The sequence below is a fragment of the Aplidium turbinatum genome, chromosome 1 (genome assembly GCF_918807975.1).
Source record: "Aplidium turbinatum chromosome 1, kaAplTurb1.1, whole genome shotgun sequence".
NCBI lineage: Eukaryota > Metazoa > Chordata > Ascidiacea > Aplousobranchia > Polyclinidae > Aplidium > Aplidium turbinatum.
The window spans coordinates 8,222,859-8,250,826 of record NC_137472.1 but is presented as its reverse complement, the minus strand read 5'-3'; the positions used below and the strand labels follow the sequence as shown (position 1 = coordinate 8,250,826).

Sequence of the window (27,968 nt, the reverse complement as noted above, 5' to 3'; positions counted from 1 at the left end):
CGCTTACCCAAAAGATTTATGAGAACCAAAGTTGGAATCCCTGACCAGGGTCTGTTCTATTTGCAGTCCCTACAGCGCTTGTTCAGTGACGCTAGAAAACTTTTTTCTGAAAAACCTACGTCATAAAAAAAGAACAAATAACACCGGACCTGCAGAATTTGCAGACCCAGAGTTGCCAATTAATTTTTGTAACACAAATTTTTTTTTATTACAAAAAAAATTAATATTAAGAATTTTTTAATTCTTCAAGCGAAATAAATTAAAAAAACATGGCAAAACTATCTATACGGTATGTAATATAATTCACATATGCACAAAAATGTTGGGGGGGCTGCAGTCCCGCAGTCCCTTATGACGAGCCGCCACTGTGTTAGACAACCGCAAAATAGTTTTACAAATGTAAACAACCTAGTATTTAAATAACAATTATGTAGAGAAAACTGTGCATTACAATGGTCTACTACATCAAAAAACATACATAAAAAAACATTACAATGATGTTGCATGGTAATATAATCAGGTTAAACTGAGCCTGAGCTTTATGCTTGAAGCAACGTAATAAAAATGTCAATAAGATAAAATCTTAATAATGTTTGCTGCAGATTGGTTAAAAATATTTTGGCAAAGATTAAGCTGAATGTCTAACACTTCCTGAACGCAAACGGGAGTCTAATATGCTCCAATTTTCATTATATTTATTTGTAAAAGACATGATTATATTTTGATTAGTCTTGTGGTGCAGATTGTAAACGTTAATCCTTGATTTCAAATATCTTCTTGTGTCAGTGTATTTTTTCATGTGTTTTAAAACATGAAATTCCAGAAGATGTGGGTCTTCAGTAGCTAGAGACCTACTTTTACTTAGGAAAGAGACAAAAACTTTACAATACATTTTTATTTCTTTTTAATGGTTGAAATATTTTGCTGGAGCTATCAATTTGCTTTCCCGCATCTAGCGAAACAAAGATTATATTTCTAAAATACTTTGGAGTAGACAACATTTGAAGAAAGAGCAAAGGGGATAGGTGACTTCAGTAATTTCTTCGAATGTTGTCTTTTAATTTAGTTGTTTGCGAGATGCAAACCAGACATACATTGGTTTGTCAACCAGATATTCGTTGATGAAGGCTGGGGAGCACCTAAACACAAATTTAACAACTAAAAAAGCAATTAAAGAGCAGATCGCTTCTTGTGTAACGTGCACTGACAATGTCTCGGTCGTTCAATTCAAAATCATCTCTCGAGGTCAGATTTGAATGCCGGACCAAAATCATGGAATCCCCAAGAATCAAACGTAATAATACATCTCTCAACATGCAATTATTTGCTTGTGGCTCGTCTTTCCTTCTCTGTGTACTTTAATTGTCACATGCTTGTATTTTACAATTCATGTAATTTATATTCCGCGCCGTGTTATCTACTCGTAATCATCCTTGAATCTCTTCTGAGTTTGTGCTTTTCACTTTCGAGTGTCGTTACAATTATAGTGCACAGTCAGATTTATCTTATAATTTTCATATTATGTATATTGCAGATTTATAACTCCTGATGAAGACACAAGTACGTGTCAAAAAAGTTTGAATTGATTTTATTATGTTATATTTTTTGTGTGTAACACATTATGTTAAACCCGTTAAAGTTGATTTGTCTTGTCTGTCTGTGTTTCAACAAAGCAAACTCTCCACTAAAGCATTATAAATTTGACTAAAGTTTAGCTCAGGTAGTTTGCTTTACAATTGTGAGCTTTATCCCATTGATGTAAGCCCGTTGTAGGTATGACGTCACAAAAGCAAGCTATGCCAACACAATCAATGCCTTACGCAGGCTTGACACTTGTTTGTCTTCGCATTGTTCATGCATAAAAAGACACAAAAGCATACAGCTTCAATCACTGAACCAAGAATTGACAAATTGCGTTTGCTAACGACAGTATCTCTATTAAATAACCATGTACATTGTACAAGCACAATAGGTTTGGAACAATTGTTAACCTAGAAAGCTTGAGTTGAGCAATCTTCGTTCGCGAAAAGAAGGAGAATACCCTTTCAGTTGCCAATTGTTTTTTTTATTTATTTTTATTTTTGGGATTCTAATTAGAATAGTGTGCACTGACAAAACAAAATTAATTACTTTTGCACTCTGAAACACTTTCTTTTGGCACAAGTGTTTGCATCATGAACAGTATATGGGGTCGTATGGATGGAAAATGGCAACATGGTAAACGAATACAAGAATTTGAAAATTGTATCATGTACGATACACAGTGATTGAAAGAGTTAAGGAAAAAAGAACCCAACTTCTTGAAGAAGCCTTTTACAACTCCATATTTTTTAACGCTCTCTCTGCGACTAAAACGGCCATCACTCTTTGCTAACATTGCCTGGTATTACAAGGCCTAGTTTGTGATGGCGAGCACCCTGTAGCGTTCTTGCTGCATGTTCGCCGACGAAATTGTCTACCTCTGCAGGTGGATGAACATCTGGTCCATCTACTCCAGCCGCCGATTGTTACTGCACAATGAAGTGAATGAGTAATTTAGTCAAGTAACAATTAAAGTTGTAAAATTATAGTACTTTATAATATTAGTATAAATTATTAATAATAATTATTATATTAGTTAAAATTAATTGTGATTTTAAACTTGCCCTAGTCAAGTAGAGTTAATTTGGAGTTGTAGCCTTAGCTGCTAAAAGTTTTCAAAGTACAGTAGAATTCGCCTATAACGGCACCTCTAGGGGATTTGCAAAAACTGACGTTATAGCCGAATTGACGTTATAGACGAACTACCGCAAACTATTCCAAAATCGTCTTTTGATTAAAGAAAGAGGTGTATAATCCAGTCAGGTTTACTGAGTACCACCAAACTGACAAAAGTCACGCAGAAAATACAGTAAACAAAGAAATTGTTTAAAAAAAAAAAACCTACTGGCTACTGCGAAAGGTACAGGAAATTTGCGCAATACAGCTCGTTACATATAGTAGTAGAGAAGTTCGTTGTTTATTAGCAAAAAAGGCATTGATCTTCAGCTGTTTCGGTTTTGACACGGATTAGACAAAGCTGTAGAGCTGCTTTTTACACGTGATAGTTTTTCACGCGGTAAAAAAAAGTTAATTCAGTTAATTAGTTTATACAGTAGCCCATGGCCCACTGCAGATAAGGCCAGATTTGTCACATTTTGAAGGATTTTATTAACAGGCTGACTCAAATTGTCTTAAACATTGCAGTTTCTACAACTAAAGTTCTTTCAGAAAATATTGTAAGAGGGTAACAAACATTTCCTTTATTAGTAATAAGTATTTAAAGCTTTGCACGATATCGTGAGCTTTCTTTGAGTTGATTGATAGTTATTAATCTTCATAAATGCCAACTGCAATACGAAATGAAACCTAAAGTTATCAGAAGTAGTTTTCTCCAAACCATCAACATTAACGTAAACGGAGAAAATAAACATTTTCTATAATTCAGTAGATTGTTTCTGATCTTTACTCAATGCACATTATAAAAAAATACGTCTTGGCAGGGCCATTGAGTGCATAATTGGGCCCGGTACCAAGCCAAACTTCGGGTCCCCTCAAAGTTTCAATTGGCAATGCACAAATAAATATACGTACGACCTGAATTTCACTTTCACAAGTTTACTTTTTCTGCATAATTAGTGCAAACTATTTTTTATCACATAGGTCCTCACAACAAGTACGGTGTGTGGAAGAAATAACATACATAAAATAATAACCGTTTTAAATACGTTTGCCTGCAGAAATGACAAACTTTAGAAAAGATTCTGAATACTTGGTGCAAAATAACCTACGTCTTTCTTTAGCATACGACTACAAAAATAATTGCCAATGCAGCAGCCAAAAGAAAGACCATGAAATTGTAATGATAAATGTTTATCAGGGGTGTAGTCAGGGGGGCGAGCAAAGAGAGCAATTGCCTCCCCTCGAAATATTTTAAAGTAACATTTCACACTCTATTACAGGATCATTTGACAAAGTTTTACTATCGATTTTGGCTGAAACAATGGCAATTTTAAGATATATTTTAAAAATTTTTCTGGGGGAGGACCCCAGTGAGTGCTCCACCTTCGATGAAACTCGTTGCCACTCCAGGCTCACTCACATATGAAAAAATACTTATTTGCCACCCCTGAAATTTTGTGCTGGCTGCACCCCTGATATTATATTTCATAGCCTACGTAAAATTTCAAGATTAATACTCGATCTTGCTTCACACCATCACATACACCAAAGGGATGAGAATTATGGTATCCCTACTTTACAATCATACATTATTTTGCATAAAAATACAAGAATTGTACAAATACCATAGGATCATTGAACAAGCTTCGAAAACTTTACTTGGTCAAATTCATTTGGACAGTCTAAACATATAGTACAGTAAATAAGTGTAGGCAATGGGTTTAGCAAAATGCAAGATAGTTAACCTATTGATTTTAAAAAATACACTTACAGAAGTTGAAGCCAAACTGATTGTCAGTCATACATAAAAAGACTCTAGTTATGAAAAACAAAATCCTTGAAAATTGTTGAATGTCATGTTGGCAAATGTGTATGGGCTACCACAATAACTACTGTTGTCTTTGTTGCTTTTCACAGCATGTACAATTTCAGAATACATGCAATAATTAGATGCATGTCCAAGATACATTGAAGAAATGACTAGAAAAAGGTAACATACAAAAATCATAAGAAGGTTTAATACTCTCAGTTGTGGTACCCAGCTGATTAATTAATACCAATTTTTTAACACATTGTTTTGAACATATCTACAACGCAAAGGTACAAAAACCAACAAAAGTATATATCACGTTCCTATCTTGTAGAAGGGTTTGGATACAATGCATCATTGTTCATCACGAAGAGCACTTCTTAGTCTTACAGCATTTTTATAACAAAAGTAGAACACTCCTAATGCAGTAAGCTACATACTCACCATGGCACTGAGGTTTAACACCAAGGTCTACTGAAATCTGTACATGCCAACAATACCAGCTCCACCAGTCACTCTAACTCCATCAACAGATAACGAGAGAGGTGAACAGGTGGCAGACAAAAACTTTCTAATTACTTTTATGTTCATACTTGTCACTTAAATACTTTTGTAGTAAGTATTAATTCTTTCAACTTTGTCTTGTTTTGAAGCTGTTCTTGAACTCCTTGTGTTTTTGCTTCTTGTTTTTATATGAGGCAAAGCTTCTTTATTAATGAAGTAAAACCCGGTCAAATGCTGAGTCATTTTCAAACCACTGATATTTTATTAAGAAATTGGAATGCCTTTCTACCACCAGAAAGTGGTCCATCACCATGAATATGCTTAAAAGCAACTTCATTCCTTTGTTCAACATTACACAACTGAACTTTCCCTTCTATTTTTCTGTTCTTTTTTTGATGAATGAACTTTCCCCGAAAGGACACAATCATTTAAATACAAAATTATAACTTTCAAAAATGTTTGTAATGGCCCTGATTAACTGTAACAGCAAAAATTCTGCATCTAAATGGTGATTGCTATGAACTACGAATAAAACTAGATAAAAGTTTTCGCTAAGCACCTTGGTATAATGAGGATTTCTAATAGTACCCCACTTTTGAGACGATGTTTCAGCCTAACACTTACCAGCAAAAAATAAACTTGTTGCTTCAGGATGTTTACAAACGAGTTTAATTAAAAAAGCAATGGCATTTAAAAAAGTTTTTTCTAATAGACTCACTTTTTAACATATCCATCATGTATTTTTGTTTTTAAAAACACAGCTCCTAAATGTCAAAAAGCTGTTTATGGTAAATATAACACAGTGGTACTTTGTTGGCTATTGTTGCCGCAAAAGTGTTTTAGCTTGTAAAAACATTAATGATTTTGTTAGATTTGTTTCAATGTTAATATTATGTTAAGATTAACTTGATTGAGCAGTCTTTGACCCATTGTAGATTTAAAAGCATTTCTAACTCCTTCAATCCTATTTATTTCCAGTAGATTTAGTGTAAGTCTAAATTACCATAGTCCAAGTCTAAATTACCATGTTGTACGGTACCGGTATATCGCGATTTCGGGTATTGAACCATTTTCAGTGTCACACAACTCCATAACCAGCACATTAAAATTTACAGCAGTTCAGTTTATAAAATGGCTAAATGAAAATGACTGTGGCTATCATTCCCATACAAGGGTTGCCAGACATGGAATTCTGCCCAATTTTGAGAAAATACTTTAGCCTACGTTAAATTGCCCACTCCATTTTTTTTTATAAAGTGTAGCACACTGCAAAAACTTAATCCACATACAGTCAAGTTACTACAATTTTTCATGCATATTACAAAGTATTTGACTTGCGATAACTTGAAAAGATCCAGTGTCTAAATATACCGTACTTGGAGCAAAACTAAAGTTCTTGATTTTTTATCATTACAGTGCAGTGTTAAACACTTGTCATGCAGCCACTTAAAAAATGTGGGCATAAAAAGATCTGGGGGCTTGATTTAATTCTTTCAATTCTGATCACTTTCACAAAAGCATGGCTAATAAAACCTACTGAGACACTGTCATTTTGAATAAACCATGCCATAATAGCAACCACAAAAATGACTGCAATGATGAATGATGAGTTTTTTTATGATGAAATCAGCACCTGTCAGCATACTTTAAAGCTTGGAAAAACTTAAAAGGTATAGTTTTTGCATAGTGAAAATAAAACAGTCATACTTGTTTGACATATCATTGGGCTATGTTAGCTAAAGCAGTAGACACTAGACAAGGCACTCTAACAGCTGCAAGGTATTATTATACGGTATCTGTTAAACATACCCAAAGATTAAATTGGTGAATGCCTAACCTATTCTGGTATACCTATGCCTGTTGAACTGCCCAGGTACTTTTCAGTTTTAACTATCAACTAAGCAGCTTCAAAAAAAAACAGACCCATCACCAGTGGTTTGAACTGCTGGACTTGGCTGGGTTGCATTGATCAAAAGTCTCACCAAATAGCCAGTTGAGTAATGTGGGAGTGGCAAACAAATCATGTTTAGTTAACTCTAGTTAAAATAACAATAACACATGAACTTTTTATCAATGAACTGCTTTTAACTTTTCTTTAGCAATCGCTATCTTTTCGAGTATCCTGCCATATTTTGCCAGCAACTCAGACTGTTAATGTTTCAAAGAAAAATGTGACAAATCAGGCCAGACACTAGAGGGGGCCATGAGTAGCCTATTGCACGTACAACTGTTGCTTTGAGTTGTTTAAAGGTCAGCTGTAGAGCTGCTTTTTACACATGATAGTTTTTCACGCGGAAAAAAAGTTAATTCAGTTAATTAAAGTCCCTGCTGTGAACGACGTAGCAAAATAAAGGGAAGACATTTTGCAAGCTGCAGCGCTAACTGGATTAAAAGACTGACCGTTCGTGGTGAAGGTGATGGCATAAAGTGACGTTATAAACGAACAAAAGACGTCTGGGGACCAACAAAGGGTGCTGTTACATGCGAATTGACGTTATAGGCGATGCTGGTGTAGCCGAACTACAATGTACGTAAAATATAGGAATTCTGCCGGGACCGAGCGAAATGTGACGTAATAGGCGAATTGACGTTATAGGCGAATTCTACTGAAGTAAAACAAACTGCCTGTTAGCACATAAGTTTTCAAAGTCTTTTTTCACAAACATAAACTTAAGTTTTAGCTGAAGTTCACTTTTCAAAAACAGTTTTCACTTTGAAGCTGTTTTAATCATCACTGACATTTTATGACCTCAGTATTTCAAAAACCACATAATCCTAATAAAACATGAAATCCTATCGTATATTACCAACACCCATCTCAGTGTGAAATCATTATAAATTATTTTGCTTTGGATTTCCGGTAGTTATCACTTACTTTCTAAGTACACGACACGAAATCTTCTTACAAAAGACTTCGAAGCTAAGCTCAAATCTAAAGATCTTGAAGTTGATGTGAATGGTCCTCCCGTGCTGTTCAATCGAAGAGACGGTTTCTTTTCCCCATCAGACACCTATGTGATCATATTAGGCGGGTCAATATATGAAAAATATAGGGGCAACCCCAAAAAAATTTATACAAAAGGTTTTTTTGTTCCAAGTGTATGATTAGGTTGTACTATACCCCAGAAAAAAAGTCTACAAAAATCCGACCCCGGGAAAGTAATTAATTAACATAACTATTGGGTCATTCCATGTCAAGTGATCCAGAAAAATGGGATTTCGTAACCCTCCGTCTCAGATTTTAATGAAAATTCACACACTGATAAAACTTTTCTTTCTGATTTCAAAAAACTAATTTTTTTTTAAATTGGTCAACTAAAACAAAAGTTACGGCCACTTAAAGTTGACTGCTTTTTGTGATCGCTGAAGCGTAAAGTCCATTTCGCTTTCACAAGTTTAACTATAGGAAGATATTTCCCAGCTTGTAAGAAATTGTACTGATTGATATTTTCAGGTATTGTAGGACATATACTTCTTCAGCCATATCACTCAAAACTAAAGCTCTTGACCATCACCTTTGACCTTTAACCTCATGTTTATTAGTAGCCCAATTGTGCTCAATCATGCAGAACATAATTTTTGATCATAAATAACCCATGGTGCTCACTAGTTACAATCACATGCAATGCATCATTTTAAAGGTATTTTCAAGGAGAATTGATATCAGAAATAAAATTAATGGTTTATTGAGTATTTCACCTCACAACGTGAAAACAAAAGCTTGTGCCTGAAAATCAGTACTATTTTTTTATTGCAAGTGCGCTATGCCAAGTTCCCCTAGTGATGTTTTGTATATTTATTATTTAAAATAGGCTCATTAAATATTATAATTGAAGAAGATTGTGCCAAACAATGCAAAAACACCCTCCACACCTCCAAGACACCCATTTGAATGCCCCAAGCTCCCAACTTCCCTGGACACAACCACCCTATGGACAAATCCCACAAAAGCGACCAAGCTTGTGGCTGTGTGGGGGAGGCCATGGCTTGACCACTAAACAACTTGGAATGGCTCCTCCTCAATGACTTTCAGGGAGAGGAGCCAACAACAAGATTGTGCCAAAAATTTATGTTTTTCAACTAATATGGGTCCTGCTACTTAAAAATTTTAAGCCTTAGATCCATCTGAGCAACAATGATAAATTCTATTATTCCAGAACAACATTTTGTCACTTTGGGTACATACTCTTTCTTGACCTATTTTGAAGTTTCACTGGTGAGTCACCCAAATTGCCTAAACTTTCATTTAAAATGTTCAATGAGTCACTACTGACACTATCTACCTGCAGTGATTGTATATCGCTTTCACTAGATGAAGAAGCTCTTCCAGAAGTATCTATAAATTGTTGAATTTTCATTCTGCAATTGGAACAAAGTTTTTTTCCAGGTATGAGTTTTAATGAAGGCTGACAAGATTTAACTTTTTCGTGCCATTCCAGACTGATAGTGCGCAAACTTAAATTTCGCACAGGTTTTCTATGGACTTTGAAAACGTCACAGCAAGTCTTCTGCTTTGATGAGTAAGCATCAATATACTTACAGTATTTCTGTGGAACACAGATTGTCTCAAGAATGCATTCTCTTTTATTCTCATCTGCAACTCGAATATGAATAGGAGGAATTCCTGTCACAGGGCTGCAATAAGCAAGGGCTGATCAATATGATAAGCAACAAACTGCGAGAGAAAGGCCCCACGGTTATAAACGCTGAAGGAGATGCCGACTATGATATTGTTCAGGCAGCTATTGCAGCTTCTGAATACCCGGAATGGCCCGTTTCGGTGAGTCCGATCCCTTAGCGGGGGATGTTTTCATTTTTTTTTTTAAATTATCGGGTACCGTGGCCTAATTATCATTGCCGTTTTAGGGTTAGGGGTTAGAAACTCACCGAATCGGACTCACCGAATAGTAGCAGACTCCTGAATACCACACTACAACCGTGGTTGGAGAAGACACATAGAAGGAGAAGTTGTTGGAGAAGACCTCTTGATCCTTCTCCTCTATCATATGGACAGTCGGAAGAAGACAATGTATTTTCGTTCGGACAAGAGGTCTAAAGATCAGAGGGTGTACAATATTAATACCCTAAAGGAATGTCTCGGACAACAGCTATGTTCTCAGTTACTCTTCATCCATGCGTTTACAGGATGCGATACCACCTCACGAACCTTCGGAATAGGAAAGAGAACACTCTTTCAGAAAGCCACCAAAGGCGACAAAGAGCTAGAATCCTTGGCACTTGCATTTACAAAACCTGGCCAGAGGGTGGATGCAATTGAAGAGTATCGCAAACAGTCAATGGTTCTACTCTATGCTGGAAAGCAAAGCGATTCGCTGGCATCTTTGCGACATTCTGTGTTGGAAAACAAAGTAGTTTCAGTGTCATCCTTCGTGGCGCCAGCCCGACTCCCACCAACTGCATCTTCTACAATATTCCATTCCCTGCGTGCTTACTATCAAACAATGATATGGTTAGGACTAGAAAGCAATTTAGACCCTACTGGCTGGGGTTGGAAGACTGGGGACAAACAATTCGCACCAGTAATGACTCTGAAAAACCCTGCACCGGACAATCTGTTAAAGATTATGCATTGTAATTGCACGATCGCTTGCACAACACGGCAATGTAGCCTACATGTAGGAGGTACGGATTTCCGTGTACCTCTGCTTGTGGACAATGCCAACTTGTGTCCTGTGAAAACCCAAACAATGTCCTTCCATTGGATCAAGACGACACAGACAGTACCGATGATAATTGTGACGACTACCGGTACTAGTACAGTATGTAACAATCATAACTTGAAATATGGTACTTCATCTACTGACGTTTAGTGCATATACTCTTCCATCATAGGCGTCGATTCCCGGGTGGCAGGGGGGCGCGCCGCCCCGTAGAAACTGTTTGAGGGGGCAGCCACCCTGTTTTTTTGTTCTTTTTTGTAGCTTTGACAGTGTAATTTTATGGAACTTTTCAAATTTGGGTACATATTTCACACTTTTTATCATCTTGCCCCCTCAGATTTTTTCTTACATGTTAAAAAATCTACGCCTATGTCTTCCATGACATCATAATGACATCACAAACGGTTTCTGATATGTTCATTTGGTGCATAGATACCATGGGTACCCGGACATTTTGCCGAAAGGACATTTTGCCGAAAGACATTTTGCCGAAAGACATTTTGCCGAAAGGACATTTTGCCGAAACTCATTTTGCCTGAAGGACTAATTGTCGAAATTATACAAACGTACTATATGTATTATCATAACCTAATAACGCATAAATATCATTCACAACAAATTAGTCCTTTCGGCAATTAGTCCTTTAGGCAAAATGAGTTTCGGCAAAATGTCCTTTCGGCAAAAGGTCTTTCGGCAAAATGTCTTTCCGCAAAATGTCCTTTCGGCAAAATGTCCGTGCACGGATACCATGTTTATACGTGTTTAATACATTTATAGTGTGTTAATTAAAGTAAAAAAATTTTTTGTGTACATTGAAAAATTTGGGGGTCACCATTTTCAAATTATTTAATTGACCACTTTCCCGGGGTCAGATTTTTATATACTTTTTTTCTGTGGTATAGTACAACCTAATCATACACTTAGAACAATAAAACCTTTTGTATAAATTTTTTTGGGGTCAAACCTTATATTGACCCGCCTATATATATTTTACGTGTAAGGATGATTTTATTGAGATTTTAAATGTTAATTGCACAAGATGAAAGTGGATCTAACTTGCAATCAGCTGTTGTCTCAGACTACAGTTCAAACGTTAGAGACAGACTCATACAGTTGAGCCAACAAGCTGGACAAATTGTATTTCTACGACTAACCTCAACGTATCCGTTGTCGAGATCCAACTCTGTGACGAACAATTGAACTTGATTCCCAGGCTTGGCTTTGATTGTCCACTTACAATTAAAGCCTTGGTTTGCAAAGTGGAACCACGATGGAGAAGAAAAGGTTTGGTTCCGCCTTCTCAGCCTTGAAAAAGTTCCACATTCCACTGACATTAAAAAATAAGTTGTATCGCTTGTAGTATCACAAAAATGTGAATGTGAAATTGAACTATTTTTTGTAATTAAAGAAATAGGCGCTGATGTCTCGCAATCTCTCTTCTGGTTTTTCGATGTTATTGAAGATGAAAAGTTATACAAGGATTCTTCATTTAGGAAGCAACCGAACAGTTAAACATAATAAGTGAACAAAATCAACCACCGTAAAGACAGCTTCTTCACTTCAGTATCTTCTTCAAATAAAATGATTTGAATAAGACACTGAAGAAGTGGCCTTTAAGACGGCGAAAGCTTTAGCAATAAATTGCAAAATTTTTCGAATCTGACTGTTTTTTTTTTACTTGTTACATTTTTGCAGCTTTGTTTCTGTCACAGATGTAAGTTGATCACAGCGCTTTGTAAGGTAAGCAGTTTTGGCGCAACCTAATAGCCTACACAGCTTACAGTAAATTATAAACAGAAAAACATTTCAAAATTTTCACAAGCGATTTCAACAAAACACAATGGTCGGGTCACCAATCTTTTTGCATGCGGGCCACTTTGGCACTAAGGAGAGCTGTGGCGGGCCGTACTAATAAAATTTTGGGTAGGTTGAATCTTTGCTAGAAAAGAACGCATTTCGCACCCAGTATCCAGCGTTACATGCTGTTAATATTCATCTTAGAATACCGCAGCAACAAAATTAGTCGAACAACGCTACTGCCAGGTCAAGTTCCTTTAACAACACTTTTGACTTCTTTAACAATGCCAAATAAACGAGGCCACTTGTTTTGCTCACTTATAGCGAGGCGAACGGTTTCATCGGAATATTCATCGCCAAGCAAGAGTGGTGTTGTCACTTCGCTTCAAAAAAGATATCTTGCAATTAACGGTTTCAGTAAACAAAGAAATGTTTGACACATCGCAATACAAGCAACAATAGTGACCTGCAAACATATCAGCGAAAAATAGGCTCCAATAACAGGGAGGAAGAAACCAGGCACCATGAAACAAACCTTTGTGGAAATCTCTGAAAAAACATTTCTATCGTAACTCATGAACAGTCTTCCCTCTAAAAAAGCAATGAGTTGGTTTTTCATCCTTTTTGTGAGAGTCTATAAAACAGTCTTTCTTTGATTATTAGACAACTGTCACTTGCGGTGCTTATCAGCATGGCAAGAATTGTTGATTAATAACATTTTTGCAGTACTAAGCTAAATATTTTTCAACTGCCCGGAAGCATAATAATTCAACTTTGTACGCGTTTTAATCAACCACTTGGACAGTGTGGATGGACATCGCATTGGAATAACTTTAAGCGACCCTCACCTAGAACGACAATCTGATTGGTCTGTCGGTGGAATCGTATGCAAAGCGAAAATATGCTTTCCGGAAAGTATTGTTTGCCTTCAGGCTCTTTATCTCCTCAAGGAAAATATTTTTGGTTATACTTGTATGCTGATACTTTCGGCGGCCGCATGCGGCCCACGGGCCGTCAGTTAGTGACCTCTGGTCTACATTAATCCGACCTTGCAGATGTACCGTAAATAAAGTTATTTTTCTGTGTTTTAGGAGCCATGGCCACCTAAAGATACGGCCTGATTTGTCACATTTTGCAGAAATTTTCAGGTTTTTCTAACTTTGTGCAAACGTTTAAATGAATTTTTCTAAAAAGTTGATTTTTACGCTTTCTTTATTCTTTTTTCCAGATGACACAATAGGTTTTAACATCCTCACATGTTGAAAAACAAAGAAAATTTAATTTTGTAAATTTTAGTCAGACTGTTAATTTTCAATAACAGTCTGATTTTGCGTTTTTCAACTTACTTTTTTTCATTTGCTACTGCTTCTCCAAGGCAAAAAAAAGTTTTTGTCATTAGGAATTCGCAAAAAGTAAAAACATCTCAAAAAATGTCAGTCAAGCACTAGCAGTAGCTGTAATCAAAATCTGCAAAATGTGACAAATCAAGCCGCATCTCCAGGTGGCCATGGAGGAGCGTTTGCTCCGATCGCCCGCCCCTGGATACATCACTTGGGTGAGTGTATATTTAATTTACTACATCCAGTTGTTTGATACGTTGCATCTGCTGCTGTGCAATGCCAATGTACCCTTGCAGCATCATTTGATATTGTCACAGCAGAAAAAAAAACCTTGGTTATTAAATTGACATAGTAACTTCCAGGTCACAGTTCACCTGTTTCACAATTTCTTCCGCTTGTTCCAGACAAGCAATCACAGGAATATCCAATTTTCCGTCTTCGGCATATTCCTCCATTCCGGCAAGGATCAATTTCACAAGGATTGATTTCTGCCACAATAATTCCTTTTATTTCTCATTATGACGTCATTTCAACGATCATGACACAACAATGCTATTTATTTGAAATAAGCTGCTTGTATAGTATACACCAATATTGAACAAAATTGAATATGTAGACGATTTCACTAAACCTTTATTTTGCTTTTGCGTTGCTAATGTATGAAAATAATAAGGGATATTTTAATTCGTCTACTAATGTGTGGCTTTGAAATTTCTTTGTTTCACTGCAATGAACATGAAAATCTTCTCAATCAACAATATATCTGACAATACATTTTTTATTTTAAGGTTTCATATTTAAACTGATCAAGAAAATGAAATATCTTCTGACAGGTGTCAAACCCACAACAATGTTTGATGTGAACGACTCGGTTACATGTCTTGTAATGCAAAGGAATTTATGAATTTCTTTACATATTTAAATTGAAAGTGTTCTCCAGATAACGCAAACTGTTGTCTCAGGCTATTGATAGTTACAGTGCATGTTATAATCTTATACGTAGTAATGTAAAGGTGAGTCCCATACTTGATCCAAGCATCGAGAGATGAGAAGATAATGTTCTCATTATTATTTTATTAATATTTATTTGCATCAGATCAATAAGTCCATATTTGGTACCAAACATGCAAAAAACAAAACAAAAATTTTTTGCTACGTAAGTTATCATGAAAGTGAAAAAGCACTACTGTGCTTGCAACACCATTATTATTACCATGATTATAAAATATGCAATACAAGTAATAATCACTATAACCCAGTTAACAGATAATGCTGTTGTGGAAAATTGTCAACGAACGAACTGCGAATGGCATCAGTACTGAAATACGACGATTTGACAAAAGCGTTAAAATTGCTGAGAGCATTCATGTAACAATTTTTTGAAGATTGACATCTACATAAAAAATTGTGAAGAGATTCGCAAAGTACTGCATCAAAGGTCAAGATATTTTGTTAAATTGGAATAGTGCGGGTACTATACTAAGCCTTCACCACTAATAAGAGTAGGGTGACCAGTTCTTTTCTCTAGGCCGCCTTTCCTCAGCAACTATGCCCACTCAAAGGCCATCAAAAATCAATGTTAATTTCAATAAATTAACTAAATTACATCACTGTCCAATGTCCATTTATTTGAAAGCTCAAATATTTCATGATGTCAGAATAAAACCTACTTATGCATCGTGGGGTGGCTGCAGACCAAGTCCCATTGCTTAAACACGTGGCCGATAATACTCCAGATGGATGTCCCAACATCTCGTACTGTAAGTTGCACACAAACTTTATACCACTCAGAACCGGAACTGTACCTCCTGTACTGCCGATGATGGCTCCATTTTGAGGCGGCAGAGCTTCAGGGCAGTACATTTCTGCAAGAATGAAGATATATTTTAAAACAATTTACCTTGATTAAGTTTAACTAAAATCTGTAACGTAACCTACTAACTATATCAGCATTTTTATAACTGTCAAACTGCTAGTTCTACTGTATCGCACTTTTTCCTTGTAAGAGGTAATCTTTTTAGAAAACAAAGAGTTGCGTCTAAAATAATAATAATAAATAGGCGAGGATGCAAATGCACCATAGTAAGCAACGCGTAGCATTTTCTGTCAGTCTTAAGGCCTATTGGAAGAGTTCTGGATCCCTAAAATCATCCCTGGTTCTGGTCCAAAAGTACCTCGACGCATTTTCATTTCATTGTAGTTACAAAAAAGCTACAGTTTACTTTCTATTGCATTATATGTAAATGTTGATTTCTTTCTAGCATCAACCTAAATACGATGAAGTGTGTTGTAACTAAGAATGTCAAGCAAAAAAGAGCTTAAGATGTGTAGCAATTTGTTCAATTATAATTATCAGTTGTTCACGCAATCAACTTAAGAAAGTCAAGCAGCCACACATTGATCAAAGAGTAGATTGAAGCATAAAGATTAAAGAAGCCATTGTATCTATAGGGATTCACTTACTATAAACCTTACTTTCTATTTTCTTCGTTTCACACGCGGTGGGCGGGTTTCGATTCCAGTCCCCATTTCTTTTGCATACCAACACTTTTTCTCCGACTACTGTTTCTTTGCGCTTCACGCATGCAAACGAGATTCTGGAACCAGCTCTGTACTCTTCCTGATATCCACCAACAATCTTGATGGAATCTGGGAGCGAAGGAGCCAAGCAGAAGGACAGGCATCTATAATCCCGAATATCCGGTTTCCATCGATTTTCTCCCACGCAAGTCATTCTCGGGTTGTTGTTTAGTTCTTGCAGAGGATGGGAACATTCGACTTGGAGAGTGTCACCGACTGGGTGGGCCAATCCTGTCAATCCAAGGATTCGAACTCGCGGAGGTATCATCGGCTCAAAAATGATGCATCCTACCTCTGTTGGAAATTTTTAAAATTTTATTTAATTATTGATTTGCAAGAAGGTTGGTGTGAAACCAGAATTCAGGAAAATGAGACGGTTAACAAATATATCGGTTCGAAACGAGGCATTTCGTTTTGACTCTAAACAAAACAAACGAAAGCAATAAATTTAAAGAAAATATAGTCTTGTTTTTGCTACAGATTTGAAAAGAAACTATACATTTTTTCGATTGTTTCACATTTAGCTACATTCAGGGGCGCCGGAACGGTTTTTGACTGGGGGGCCAGGATTATGAAAAAAGGGCACTTTTATTGCTGAAAGGCCAATTTGTTTTTAAAGTTTTAAAGATAAGATAAAGCGATAATGCTCATCCATCAGCTCATCATCGAGTAATGATACAAGTGTCCGGTATACAAAGAACAATGGCATCCGCCCCCTTGCCCCCCCGCTTCCGGCGCCTCTGGCTACATTTAATAAGCGCGAAAAATATTTCGTTTCGACACAAGTCGTTGCAATGATTTGGTCTGTTTCCAAGTATAAAAAAGAAACTACACTAATCGAGTAATCGTAATTTCTGATTTTTCCGGTACTACGACAGTTTATCGAACGACAGTTTATCGAACGACAGTTTATCGAACGACAATTTATCGAAACGACAGTTTATCGAACGACAGTTTATCGAACGACAGTTTATCGAACGACAGTTTATCGAAAGACAATTTATCGAACGACAATTTATCGAAAACCTAACCCCTAACCTAAAACCCTAACCTTAACCATTAATCCCTAACCACTAACCCTAACCCTTAACCCCTAACCCCTAACCCAAACCCTTAAATCCTAACCCAAACCATAATCCCAACCCCTAACCCAAACCCTAACCCCTAGCTCCTAACCCCTACCCGCGCCCCTAGCCCCTAACCATTAACCACTAGCTCCTAACCCTTAACCCCTAGCTCCTAGCTCCTAACCTCTAACCATTAACCCCTAGCCCCTAACTCTTGAGTATTCCATTGCATATGTGCTTCGTCGTTCGATAGACTGTCGTTTCGATAAACAGTCGTTCGATGAACTGTCGTTTCGATAAACAGTCGTTTCGATGAACTGTCGTTTCGATGAGTTGTCGTTCGATGAACTGTCTTTCGATAAACTGTCGTTCGATGAACTGTCGTTCGATAAATTGTCTTTCGATAAATTGTCGCGTCACGGATTTTTCCACGTCGTTTTCTTTCTGTTAATTGCTGTAGGTTGCCATGTGAACAAAAAAAGAATAATATAAAACAATATTAAACAAAATACTCTTACTGCTACAAAAAAGTGCTCAATGTCAAGCGCAAAAGCCAATCAGAGGGATTTACATCACATGCAGTTAGGCCTACTAGTGACTAAAGCCTTTTAAAGGCTGCTTATCTGCGATCATCAGAAGGTTCTTATTCAAATGGTATTAATAATTATTCTAATAAAAATTCTATGAATAAGAACCTTCTGATGAACCAAAATAAGGGTGAACCAGCCTGTAAAAGGTTTTAGAGGTTAATAACTGCATTTGACGAAATATTAAACATAAACGTGAACAGAAAGTCCTTGGATTTTTTTTCATTTTATGATTAAACATATTGATTGTCATCTAAATCAAATGTGTATGTTGTGAATAGATTTAAGGAACTTGGTACATCTGAAGATCGTCCTAGGAGTGGAAGACCTCGCACTGCTCGAACAAAGAAAGTGGTTAAGGCTGCCCGAGAAAGGGTGAGAAGAAACCCAAACAGATCCATCCATCAAACAGCCAAAGACTTGAATTTGAGCAACACTTCAATGAGAATCATTGTAGAAAAAGATCTTCAATTGTCTCCTTACAAGATGAGAAAACGGCAGTTCCTTACACCTCTCCAAAATAAAAAGAGATTTGAAAGAGTACAGATTCTTCTCAGAGAACTGAAAGCAGGCATAGCAGGGTAAGAGATCATTTTTTGAGACAAGAAACTCTTCACAATTGAAGTTCAGTTCAATAATCAGAATGATAGAATTTATGCAAAGTTTTCAGCAGATATTAGATTCTGTGAAAATAGTTTACTACGGACAAAAACTATCTTCTGTCTTGGTGTGGGTCGCCATCTCCAAAACTTGGAAGTCTTCTCTTATTAACGTGGAAAAGGGATTAAAATCAATTCAGATAGCTAAATCAACGATATTTTGACTCCAGCCCTTGAAGAAATGAAAAAACTACAAAGATGAGCTCTTCACGTTCCAACAAGATGGTTCACCATCCCACACCTCCAGAAGGACTCAGGACTGGTGCTCACGTCAACTTCCACGATTCTGGAGAAAGAAAATATGGCCTCCTTCATCGCCTGATTTAAATCCCATGGACTTTTGTGTATGGCCGTTATAAGAATCAAAGGCTTGCTCCGATGCTGTAAAGCAGTGGTTCCCAACCTGGGTGCCGCGGCACCATGGGGTGCCAATTGCAATTGAGATATTGCAATAGGCTACTATGGCCCATTCTTTATTTTAACTTTATCCCGTTTAAGTGCGGAATTTATTTATTTTAACTCTGATCCGCGGTAAGCCTTTGTTTTCTCGGCCAGGAAAAACAGCGTGGAAGAGATTTTGACTCGTTGCTGTTCGTTCCATAAAAGAGTTTGAAACGCATCATTATTGCCAGGTTTCAGGATTTTATTTTGGGTTTCACGGCGCACAAAGTCAAAATTGCAGTGATTTCACACAAAGGATTATCGGATTGTGTGACCCAGCACGATTACAAAGTTGCACAATTGTTTGGGGACCATTATAAAATTGGAAACTTTTGTTATATAAAAATTTGACAAGTTCTGGATAAAAATTCAAAATAAATATTCTTGCGTTGGAAAGAAAGCTATTGTGCTTTTGCTACAGTTTTCCACGTCAGACCTATATGAAAGTGGATTTTCCGTATTAAGGAACATAAAAACTAAAAAAACGAGAACGACTGCTTATAGTCGAGGAAGAAATAATGCGGGTGGATTTATCGAATGTGCTCCCAGATATTAAGGGACTTTGTGCAAGAAGTCATGCCCAAATTTTGCACTGACTTTTGAATAAATACATTTATTTACGCGCGCTAGTGTACAACTCATTCTGTGTTATTTCATACTGTTATTTGAAATGCAGAAACCTCATAAAGCTGATTCAGTTTTGTCAGGGTGCCGCAAACTATTTTTCTCTTTGATAGGGTGCCGCAAGGTTAAAAAGGTTGGGAACCACTGCTCTAAAGCAATCACACATGCGGGAATGGGCCAAAATACCCCAGGATGAGATACATGCCTCGATCAAAAGTTTCCGACAAAGAATTGAGAGAGTTATCCAAGTGAAGGGCAGCCACATTGAAAATAATTAAAGAAATTTATTCCTAGTATTGCACGCTCTCATTGTGACACTTTTTGATGGAATTTGATTTATTTTCTATCAATAAATCGTTTATAAGTTGGTCCAAGGACTTTCTGTTCACCCTGTATATGGAATAATGTAGTGCTATGTGATGATGATGTCACATGTTATAGAATCGATTGATCTAGCGTTACATCACTGCGAGAAAACGGCTGCACATTGCTCAAAGCTGCAGGTTTTCCTCTGACTCTCTTTAGGACCTAACGTCAGAATAAAACCCAAAATGTGATGAAGAATTTATAGTAGAAGACAAAATGTAAATTTGGTTAATCAGAAGAATTTAAATTAACCGAAGAGCTTAAAGGCATGAACGAATTTCTTTCGGCGGCAAAAGACTGGATTGAGAGTTTTTATAAAAAAATGTTTTCAGTGCTGAGAGGTGGAACAAGAAACGGCCTTTGAAAGAATTGAAAACATTTCGAATCTACAATTTATTAATGTCGAAACGTTAATGGAAAACTATCACAGTAACCTTCACATTTAGGGACCGCATGTGTCCATACAAATGTATCCAAACAAATTGTGGATGAGCTCCCTTTCAAACGGAATCCTTCTCGGCAAAAAAAGGTGGCGAAAGACTCTGGCTGGTAATCACCATGCCCGTGAAACTCTATTCTGCCATTCTTTGGAGGAGCCAGAGTTGGACATCGATCTCTCGCGACTGAAGATAAAATAAAGCACTTCACATTTTACAGCAACCATGAGTTTGGTATAGTTATTAGTAGAATAGCTACATTATTCACCAAGCATCTTAGCATAACATTTCTTGCGTTCTTCTCGAGACTGAAGGCTAGGTTACCATCGGATGTGTTGGAAATAATAACCAGTTTTATTTTCGACGCTTCGTCAGTTAGCACCCTGCCATTAATAATGAGCGAAAAAAAATGTTAATTATTATCTATGCATAAACAAAACGGATAGTAAAATACTTAATGTTTAGAGTTTAGACTACAGTATATAAATTACAACTTGCTCTTACTTTGTACACAGACAGGAAATGCATCGGACCACAGAAGGTCTTCCCGACAGACTAAACTCTCCAACCCCAGTAAGCGATATCCAGCGTCGCATGCAAACCGCACGGACTCGCCCGGCCGAAAAAGACGGACGCTGCCAACAGTGTTGCCATTTCTAATATCAGCGTTAGTGACTCGTGGACAAGACTGAACTGAAAAGTGCATATTGACCGTAAATGATGTCAGAGTTGGACCACCAATGGGAATTATCTATGTGAGATGAAATGAATTATTCGTCGACTTGAAAAACGTCTTATTATGTCGTACTTTGTTACATTACTTGTCTTATGATAGTACTATTAAAAATGGATTATTGCTAAAATGTCACTAAATATAGTTTTAATAGTTAGTCGGATTCATAAACGTACGAGATATCCGACTACCGGCCAATTCACAGTTGCGCTACGCCAAAGTTTGTCTGATGTTTTCCAAACTTTTTGGCAAATAATTATTTTAGAGCAGCGGAAAAATTATTTCAAAATTAATTTAAAGTGACTTTGTTATCCTTATCCACACAGATCACCATATAATGTGTGCACATTTAATTTAGGGATGGAAGAAGTAGGGGATTGCTCGCTCAAAAGGAAGGTGGACAACTGGAGGGTCATAATGTTATGACAAAATTTTAGTTTTACAATAGCATGGAGTTTACAGCTATACGTCGCATATCCAAGTGCAGCATATGTGAAATGTCCATGTGCTTACAAAGTGTGTATTGCCAAAATACATGTATGGAAATACGTGATATCATGTTTATTTAATGATATTCAAGTCATGATAATGCAGCGGTAGAGTGACGTTACAGTGATAACCTCAGAGTGCTGCAGTAATATAAGGTTTTACCGATGTTTTACCACCCCCACTTGCTGTTGTTTCTTTGGGCAAGAAACTTTACGATAATTGCCTCTACCCAGTGATCGATTTCGAGTAATGGGTAGTACCAAATTTAAGTTATAAGTGGAGTAGACAATCGGAAACAGACATTGCCGTCGGCTGCAGCGTGGGTCAGGTGTACGTCGGAAGGCGTACACCGATGCATAGCGCTCAAGTCCGCTTTCCCGCAATGCAGGGTAAATATATGAAAAAACAAAAAAACAAAAACAAAAAACAACTCAAAATTCTAAGCAAAATATAGCATTTCATTTGATGAAAATGAATTTACTTAAATGCGAAAAAAAATTTCGCAGTTCTCCTAATTTTAACATTTTGCAGTGACTCTCCAGCTGTCCATATCGCAAGAAAAATCAGTAAAGTGAGTCGTCCTGGTATTCAACTGTCCTTAATTTAATTCTATAGAAATCAAGGTGATAGGAACCTTATCTTAATACGAGCTGTATTCATACGTGGAAAGCATGTCACCGGCTATCTTAGCCCCGTGCTAATTAATCGCTAATAACGGGAGCTATGAAAATCACAGAACCAAAATATTTTACAAGATAAAATCCATGTGTATTGTGCGTATAGAAATTAAATTTTTACCAAACAAATTTATTGAAATAAAGTGTTTGAGATGAAAAACGTCAGAAAGTCGGTTTTTATTCTACTTTCCCAAAAATAGCTTCAAAATTAAAATTTTTGAATTATAACATAAAGCAATGCTAAACTAAACAAAAAATTACTTTTGTTCATTAACATAAGGCATCTTTGGGCGTTTTTACATTTCAAAGTAATTGCACTAAGATTAAATTATATATATCTAGCATTGCACGAAAATGTCTAGCCACCTGAGACGAAATCCTTATTGTGAAGGGCAGGGAGGTCGAAAAATTACCAGTGTAGGTTTAGAGAATTTGCAAAGAATAAAAACTAAAAGTCAAGAAATTTCACATTTCTAGCATATTTCCTTCTGAGAAATATTTCACTACTAGAGTGGGGCGTCCTCATAAAACCCATGTCGCTGCAGATAGGGTAAAGTATGCCGCGATTGTGGAAGCTTTCTCTCTCTCTCTCTCTTGGGAAGTTTGTTTGTTTCATGTTCTAATTATAGAGTTCCATGTAACCTGTCTTGGACTAGTGATAGGTATAGCGGATGTCTGTTATGTCCAATGTATTGCCTGATGTCACCATTGCTCAGTTTAGTACAAAAGCAAAACATCTGTAACAATTCCAGATGGAAAGGACAAAAACTGTTTTGACCAATCATGAAGACAAACTCACTCAAACAAGTAGGAACTGGATTATTCCAGCTTCCATCCGACAGACACGTAGATGATGTCATTCCGACTGCATCATAGCCAGCGTTGCATGAATACGTCACTACATCTCCAACGAACCATGACGATCTTAGTGGATTCGCTTCAGCGTGTTGTGGAGTGGCTCGATTGGGACAGGTGATTCCTGATGAAGAAATTAAATTTCATTTTGAGTTTTTAAATTTAGTTTTTATGCCCCTTTCCGATTTACAATGAAAGATGATTAATTATTTTTATAGTTTCGCAGTTTTAAAATTTCGAGAAACATTTCATTGAAGCAAGCCTTAAAAGTACACGTCATAATATATTTGATAAACTGTGAAGGTTTTTACTGAATTTCAATAAGTTTACAAGGCTGATCGATAAGGTCAAAACATTGACCAGGTTGACGGCCGATCCTACACTTTCCCACACGACAAATAAAGCAGCCTGCCGGTTGCAGTACGTGCCTGTCATCAGCGATTTCATTGACTGGTGACGTCTTCATAAACTAACATTGTCACCACAAATCAGTCAACAGACAAACAAACGCTCACTAGTGCACTCTGGTGGTTCATCTGACCACGTTCCATTGTCTTGGCAAGTAATAGTCGATTGGAGTTTTCGCCCTGGGCCGTAAATGACGTGGCCCTCGTCACATGTAAACTCGATAATGCCACCGGATGGGGTGGTAGCCTGGTTTGTTGATATTGAACCAAACAATGGAGGAGGAGGAACCAGGCAGGTAACTTGTCCTGCGATGGAATAAATGTTGTTGGGCAGGTTGAAAGGAATGTTGTATTTGATATCATCCAAATACTTCTTAATGTAGGCTGCATTTGATTTACCTGGTAGCATATTACTTGAAGTGGGCAAAACGACTACTTGGGCGATAAAAAACAAATTGCTCAAAATCGATTTTCAATAGCCTACATGCAATGCCATTGCCAAAGTTTCATAACATGATGCAGAATCTACTGTTGGTTCCAGTTAGACGGAGTGAGCTTGCAAAGACGCAGTTGCGATTCAAGGGAAAACATTTCCTGAATCATCCAATCATGGCTTCGAATGCTTTTATAGGTTTCAGCGTTCTTTTCAAAAATATTATGTGTGCTGATAAACTCCAACTTTGTCATATTTTATTGAAAATTTGGTTTATCTAATCAGAAGATTCCTATCTGACAACAGAGCTACTTCTGGGTACCGGTAGAATGTGCTTTGCTGTCACTAATAGTCGTTTAAGTACAAATGCAGAAACATCTCTGAATGCTAAAAAATAAAAAAAGTCTTCAAAAAACAAATTGAAAACACTTACTCAAACAAATAGGAACTGGATTATTCCAGCTTCCATTTGACAGACACGTTGATGACGTAGCTCCAATTGCATCATAGCCAGCGTTGCACGAATACGTCACTACGTCTCCAACGAACCATGGCGATCTTTGTGGATTCGCTTCAGCGCGTTGTGGAATGGGTCGATTGGGACAGGTTATTCCTGATAAAATATTTGCCTTGGGACATTGAATTTTCATACTTAACTTTTGATTCTTTCAAGTTACAATAAAAGATGATAAACTTTTGTTTAATTGCAGCTTCATTGTTTCAGCTTTTGAGAATCATTTCATCTAATCAAGCATGGAGCGAATATACGTCATAATGTTGTAATTGTGCTGCAACATTTGTTGTAGATTTGTAATAGAGTCGAGGTTGATCAATTAGGCCGGAAATTTGGTTTAGAAATTTTTGACCAGATTGGTTTAGCTGTAACTGTAGGTTTTTAAAGTTCCCCTCACGACATTTAAAGTAGCCTGCTGGTATGTATAATGTCATGAGTCACCATCGTTAAGAAACCTGGCCTTTATGAATTACTCATAAACAGACACTCACTGGTACACTCTGGTGGCTTATCTGACCATGTCCCATCGTCTTGGCAAGTAATGGTCGATTGGAATCTTCGTCCTTGGCCGCGAATGATGTGGCCCTCATCACATATAAACTCGATACTGTCACCTGGTGGAATGGTGGCCCGATTTGTTGATATTGAAGCAAACAATTGAGGAGGAGGAACCAGGCAGGTAACTTGTCCTGCGATGGAATCAGTGTTAAAGAGCAAGAGTTAATAGAATTCAACCACAAGCTTTCATTACCTAAAACCTTGTTGTTAGTTCGTAGTTAGTTCTATGCATGAATGCAATGCATGTTTATTCCAGGTGCAATAGATCAAGAAGAACCCAGTCTCTAAACAGAGTTTAGAATTGATCGAACGTGTTGTGACAAATTGGTGTTTACTGAAGATTATTTGCCAGAACCGAGTTTTTGTTGAGTAAATCCAACAGGTAGCCTACTCAAGCTACTTAAGTGATCTGCAAATTAAAAATTGTCCTTTAGCTGGTTGTCAGGTGAAGTTTGTTGGACTCTTCAATTCGTTTCATTGTAAAGGAACTCACTCGAACAAGTAGGAACTGGATTATTCCAGCTTCCATCCGACAGACACGTTGATGACGTAGCTCCAATTGCATCATTGCCAGCGTTGCATGAATACGTCACTACGTCTCCAACGAACCATGACGATCTTTGTGGATTTGCTTCAGCGCGTTGTGGAATGGGTCGATTGAAACAGGTGATTCCTGATAAAGAAAACAATAAAGTTAATGGCTTATTTGTATTTTTATTTGGTGGTTTTCTATATTATGTAGCTGATGAGGTTAGCGTAGCGTGACCATTTTTTGGTGTTGACTTTTTTTAGCAAACGTCAGTCTACATATATTTAAAAGATCCCTGGATGTGATTCAACCAAGTCAGCTCTACTATTTTTTTTAAAAATACAAGTAGACTAGGATATGCTTAAACTTTCCTAAAAAAGTGAACAACCCCAAAAAAGGTCACGCCAAGCCACTGATGGGTATCTGTGCTCATAAGAATGTGGCATGCCTGTTGCTTGCTGAATTTCTATCTTCCGTTTTCTATTTCTACCTCTAATGTTATGGTGAAAATTATTTTTTGCTTTGTTAGTAGGAAAGAAAAATGAACTGAAATCATCACTAATTTGTGTTACACAATCAGACACTTAAGTTTATCACAAAATGAACATTTTCGAGCGAGTTTAGGTTGAAATTAAACCAATAGTAAAGTTGTTGGTTTAATTCCAGCCTATATACCCGACTGAAGCTGTTCATTTTGTAATCGGATCTCCTAAGTTATGATCCAGAGTTCTTGACCATCGGTTGTCCAACCCGGTAGCGCTTCACAGGAAAATGAATCTCAGAGCTAATCAATAGTTCAACAGGAATGTCTAAACGTAGAAAATATTATTTATATAGCAATTTTATTATACGTTAAACGTTACATAGATGAGATTATCCCTATGAAAATGTATTCGATTCGAAGTACTGCTTATGTGCTTACGTGAACATGTTGGAACCGGATTATTCCAGCTGCCATCACTAAGACATCTTGATCTTGATGGTCCGTTCAATCTGAAGCCTTCCGAGCATTCATACGTCACGATGTCTCCAATCATCCCTGACGAATTTGTTGAACTTTCTACAGCGAATTCGGACGCATTCCTATGCGGACATGTAATTCCTAAAGCAGAAAACAATTCAACTCTTTTTCGTCAAAATTATGCATGGTGTTAGGAAGTGGAACTACTATTTTTGTCTATCAACAGCCATAAGGATACGCCATGTACCCATGTACTTTCACAACCAGCTGTAGCCTATATGTTCGAAAAATTTATTAACTGACTCATTGACTGAGGTAAAAACTAGGAACACATTTTGTCCACCGAAATAGCCAACAAGATCGGATTTAACGGGTACTGCAACGCACAAAGTAAGTAGCCTACCAGCGGGGTGTGCATGTTTTTGCTAGTTCAGTTATCTGCCCCTTTGACCCTAGAACTAGGTGTTAGCAGATACCCAGCTAGAAAGCTACGTATATTACACGTTGATTTTTGGTTGATTTTAGGTAGTATGGTATCTTAGGTAGAATTCAGGTGTTATTAAGGAGTTTGTGTACACCAACACAAATTCACTTGTTTAAAAAACATTTTTTTAGAGACATATTTTAGCTATCATTTAGTATGACTAGTGTGTAAATATGATTCTAGAAGTTTTATCAGGGATTCTTTTTTGAATATAACTCTTGCAAAAATAACACGTGTTTTCCACGTATATTACACGTGTTCAAATTCCTATGATTATTTGACTAATTTTTAAGGTATATAAGGTAAAATTACACCCAGAAGAGGGCATACAAAAGAGAAGAAATGTTTACCCGAGCAGAAGGATGTTTTACCGGAATTTTTTGTATGTTGATTATATGTTGTTTCCACGTGTATTGCACGTTTCCATCTGTTGAAAAGTAACACGTGTTTTCCACGTATATTAAACGTGTTGAAGTTCTTTCGTTCATTTGGGCAATTTTTAATTTGTGTTAGGTAAAACTACCTCCCAAGGACGGTATAAACAGAAAGAATTCTCCACTCAAGTGGATTGGTGTCAACCACGCTCCTCCGCATTTTTTAGGATATAAGTTAGATTATGTGTTTTTGTAGGTATTTTTACACGTTTTTATTACGTTATGTAAAAAGGAAACTTCATGACATTTTTTAGTCGCAAATTAATGTGATCTTTTAACGATAGTTCTTAGTGTAAATTTA

At 36.9% G+C, this 27,968-nt stretch overlaps 1 protein-coding gene across 1 annotated transcript; it reads right to left on the bottom strand.

Moving 5' to 3' along the window:
• Positions 1-958: 958 nt before the first annotated feature.
• On the bottom strand, positions 959-26,234 carry LOC145771511 (P-selectin-like). Its single transcript, XM_082583245.1, has 14 exons — positions 26,192-26,234; positions 25,753-25,932; positions 25,193-25,390; positions 24,621-24,800; positions 23,863-24,060; positions 23,292-23,471; positions 21,098-21,286; positions 20,591-20,779; positions 16,308-16,706; positions 15,503-15,697; positions 14,207-14,320; positions 11,850-12,022; positions 7,890-8,025; positions 959-2,510 (listed from the first exon to the last, which is right to left on the bottom strand). The coding sequence occupies exons 1-14, from the start codon at positions 26,232-26,234 to the stop codon at positions 2,371-2,373; spliced, it is 2,514 nt and encodes an 837-aa protein (XP_082439371.1). The 3' UTR covers positions 959-2,370.
• Between the last annotated feature and the right edge of the window lie 1,734 nt (positions 26,235-27,968).

Coding starts and splice junctions, on each gene's coding strand:
- LOC145771511 (XM_082583245.1), bottom strand. CDS start 26,234: ATGCCACATTCTTATGAGCACAGATACCCATCAGTGGCTTGGC. Junction 24,061..24,620: donor TCCAGTTCCTATTTGTTTGA/GTAAGTGTTTTC, acceptor ATTCCATCGCAG/GACAAGTTACCTGCCTGGTT. Junction 2,511..7,889: donor TCGTGTCGTGTACTTAGAAA/GTAAGTGATAAC, acceptor TTCATTGTGCAG/TAACAATCGGCGGCTGGAGT.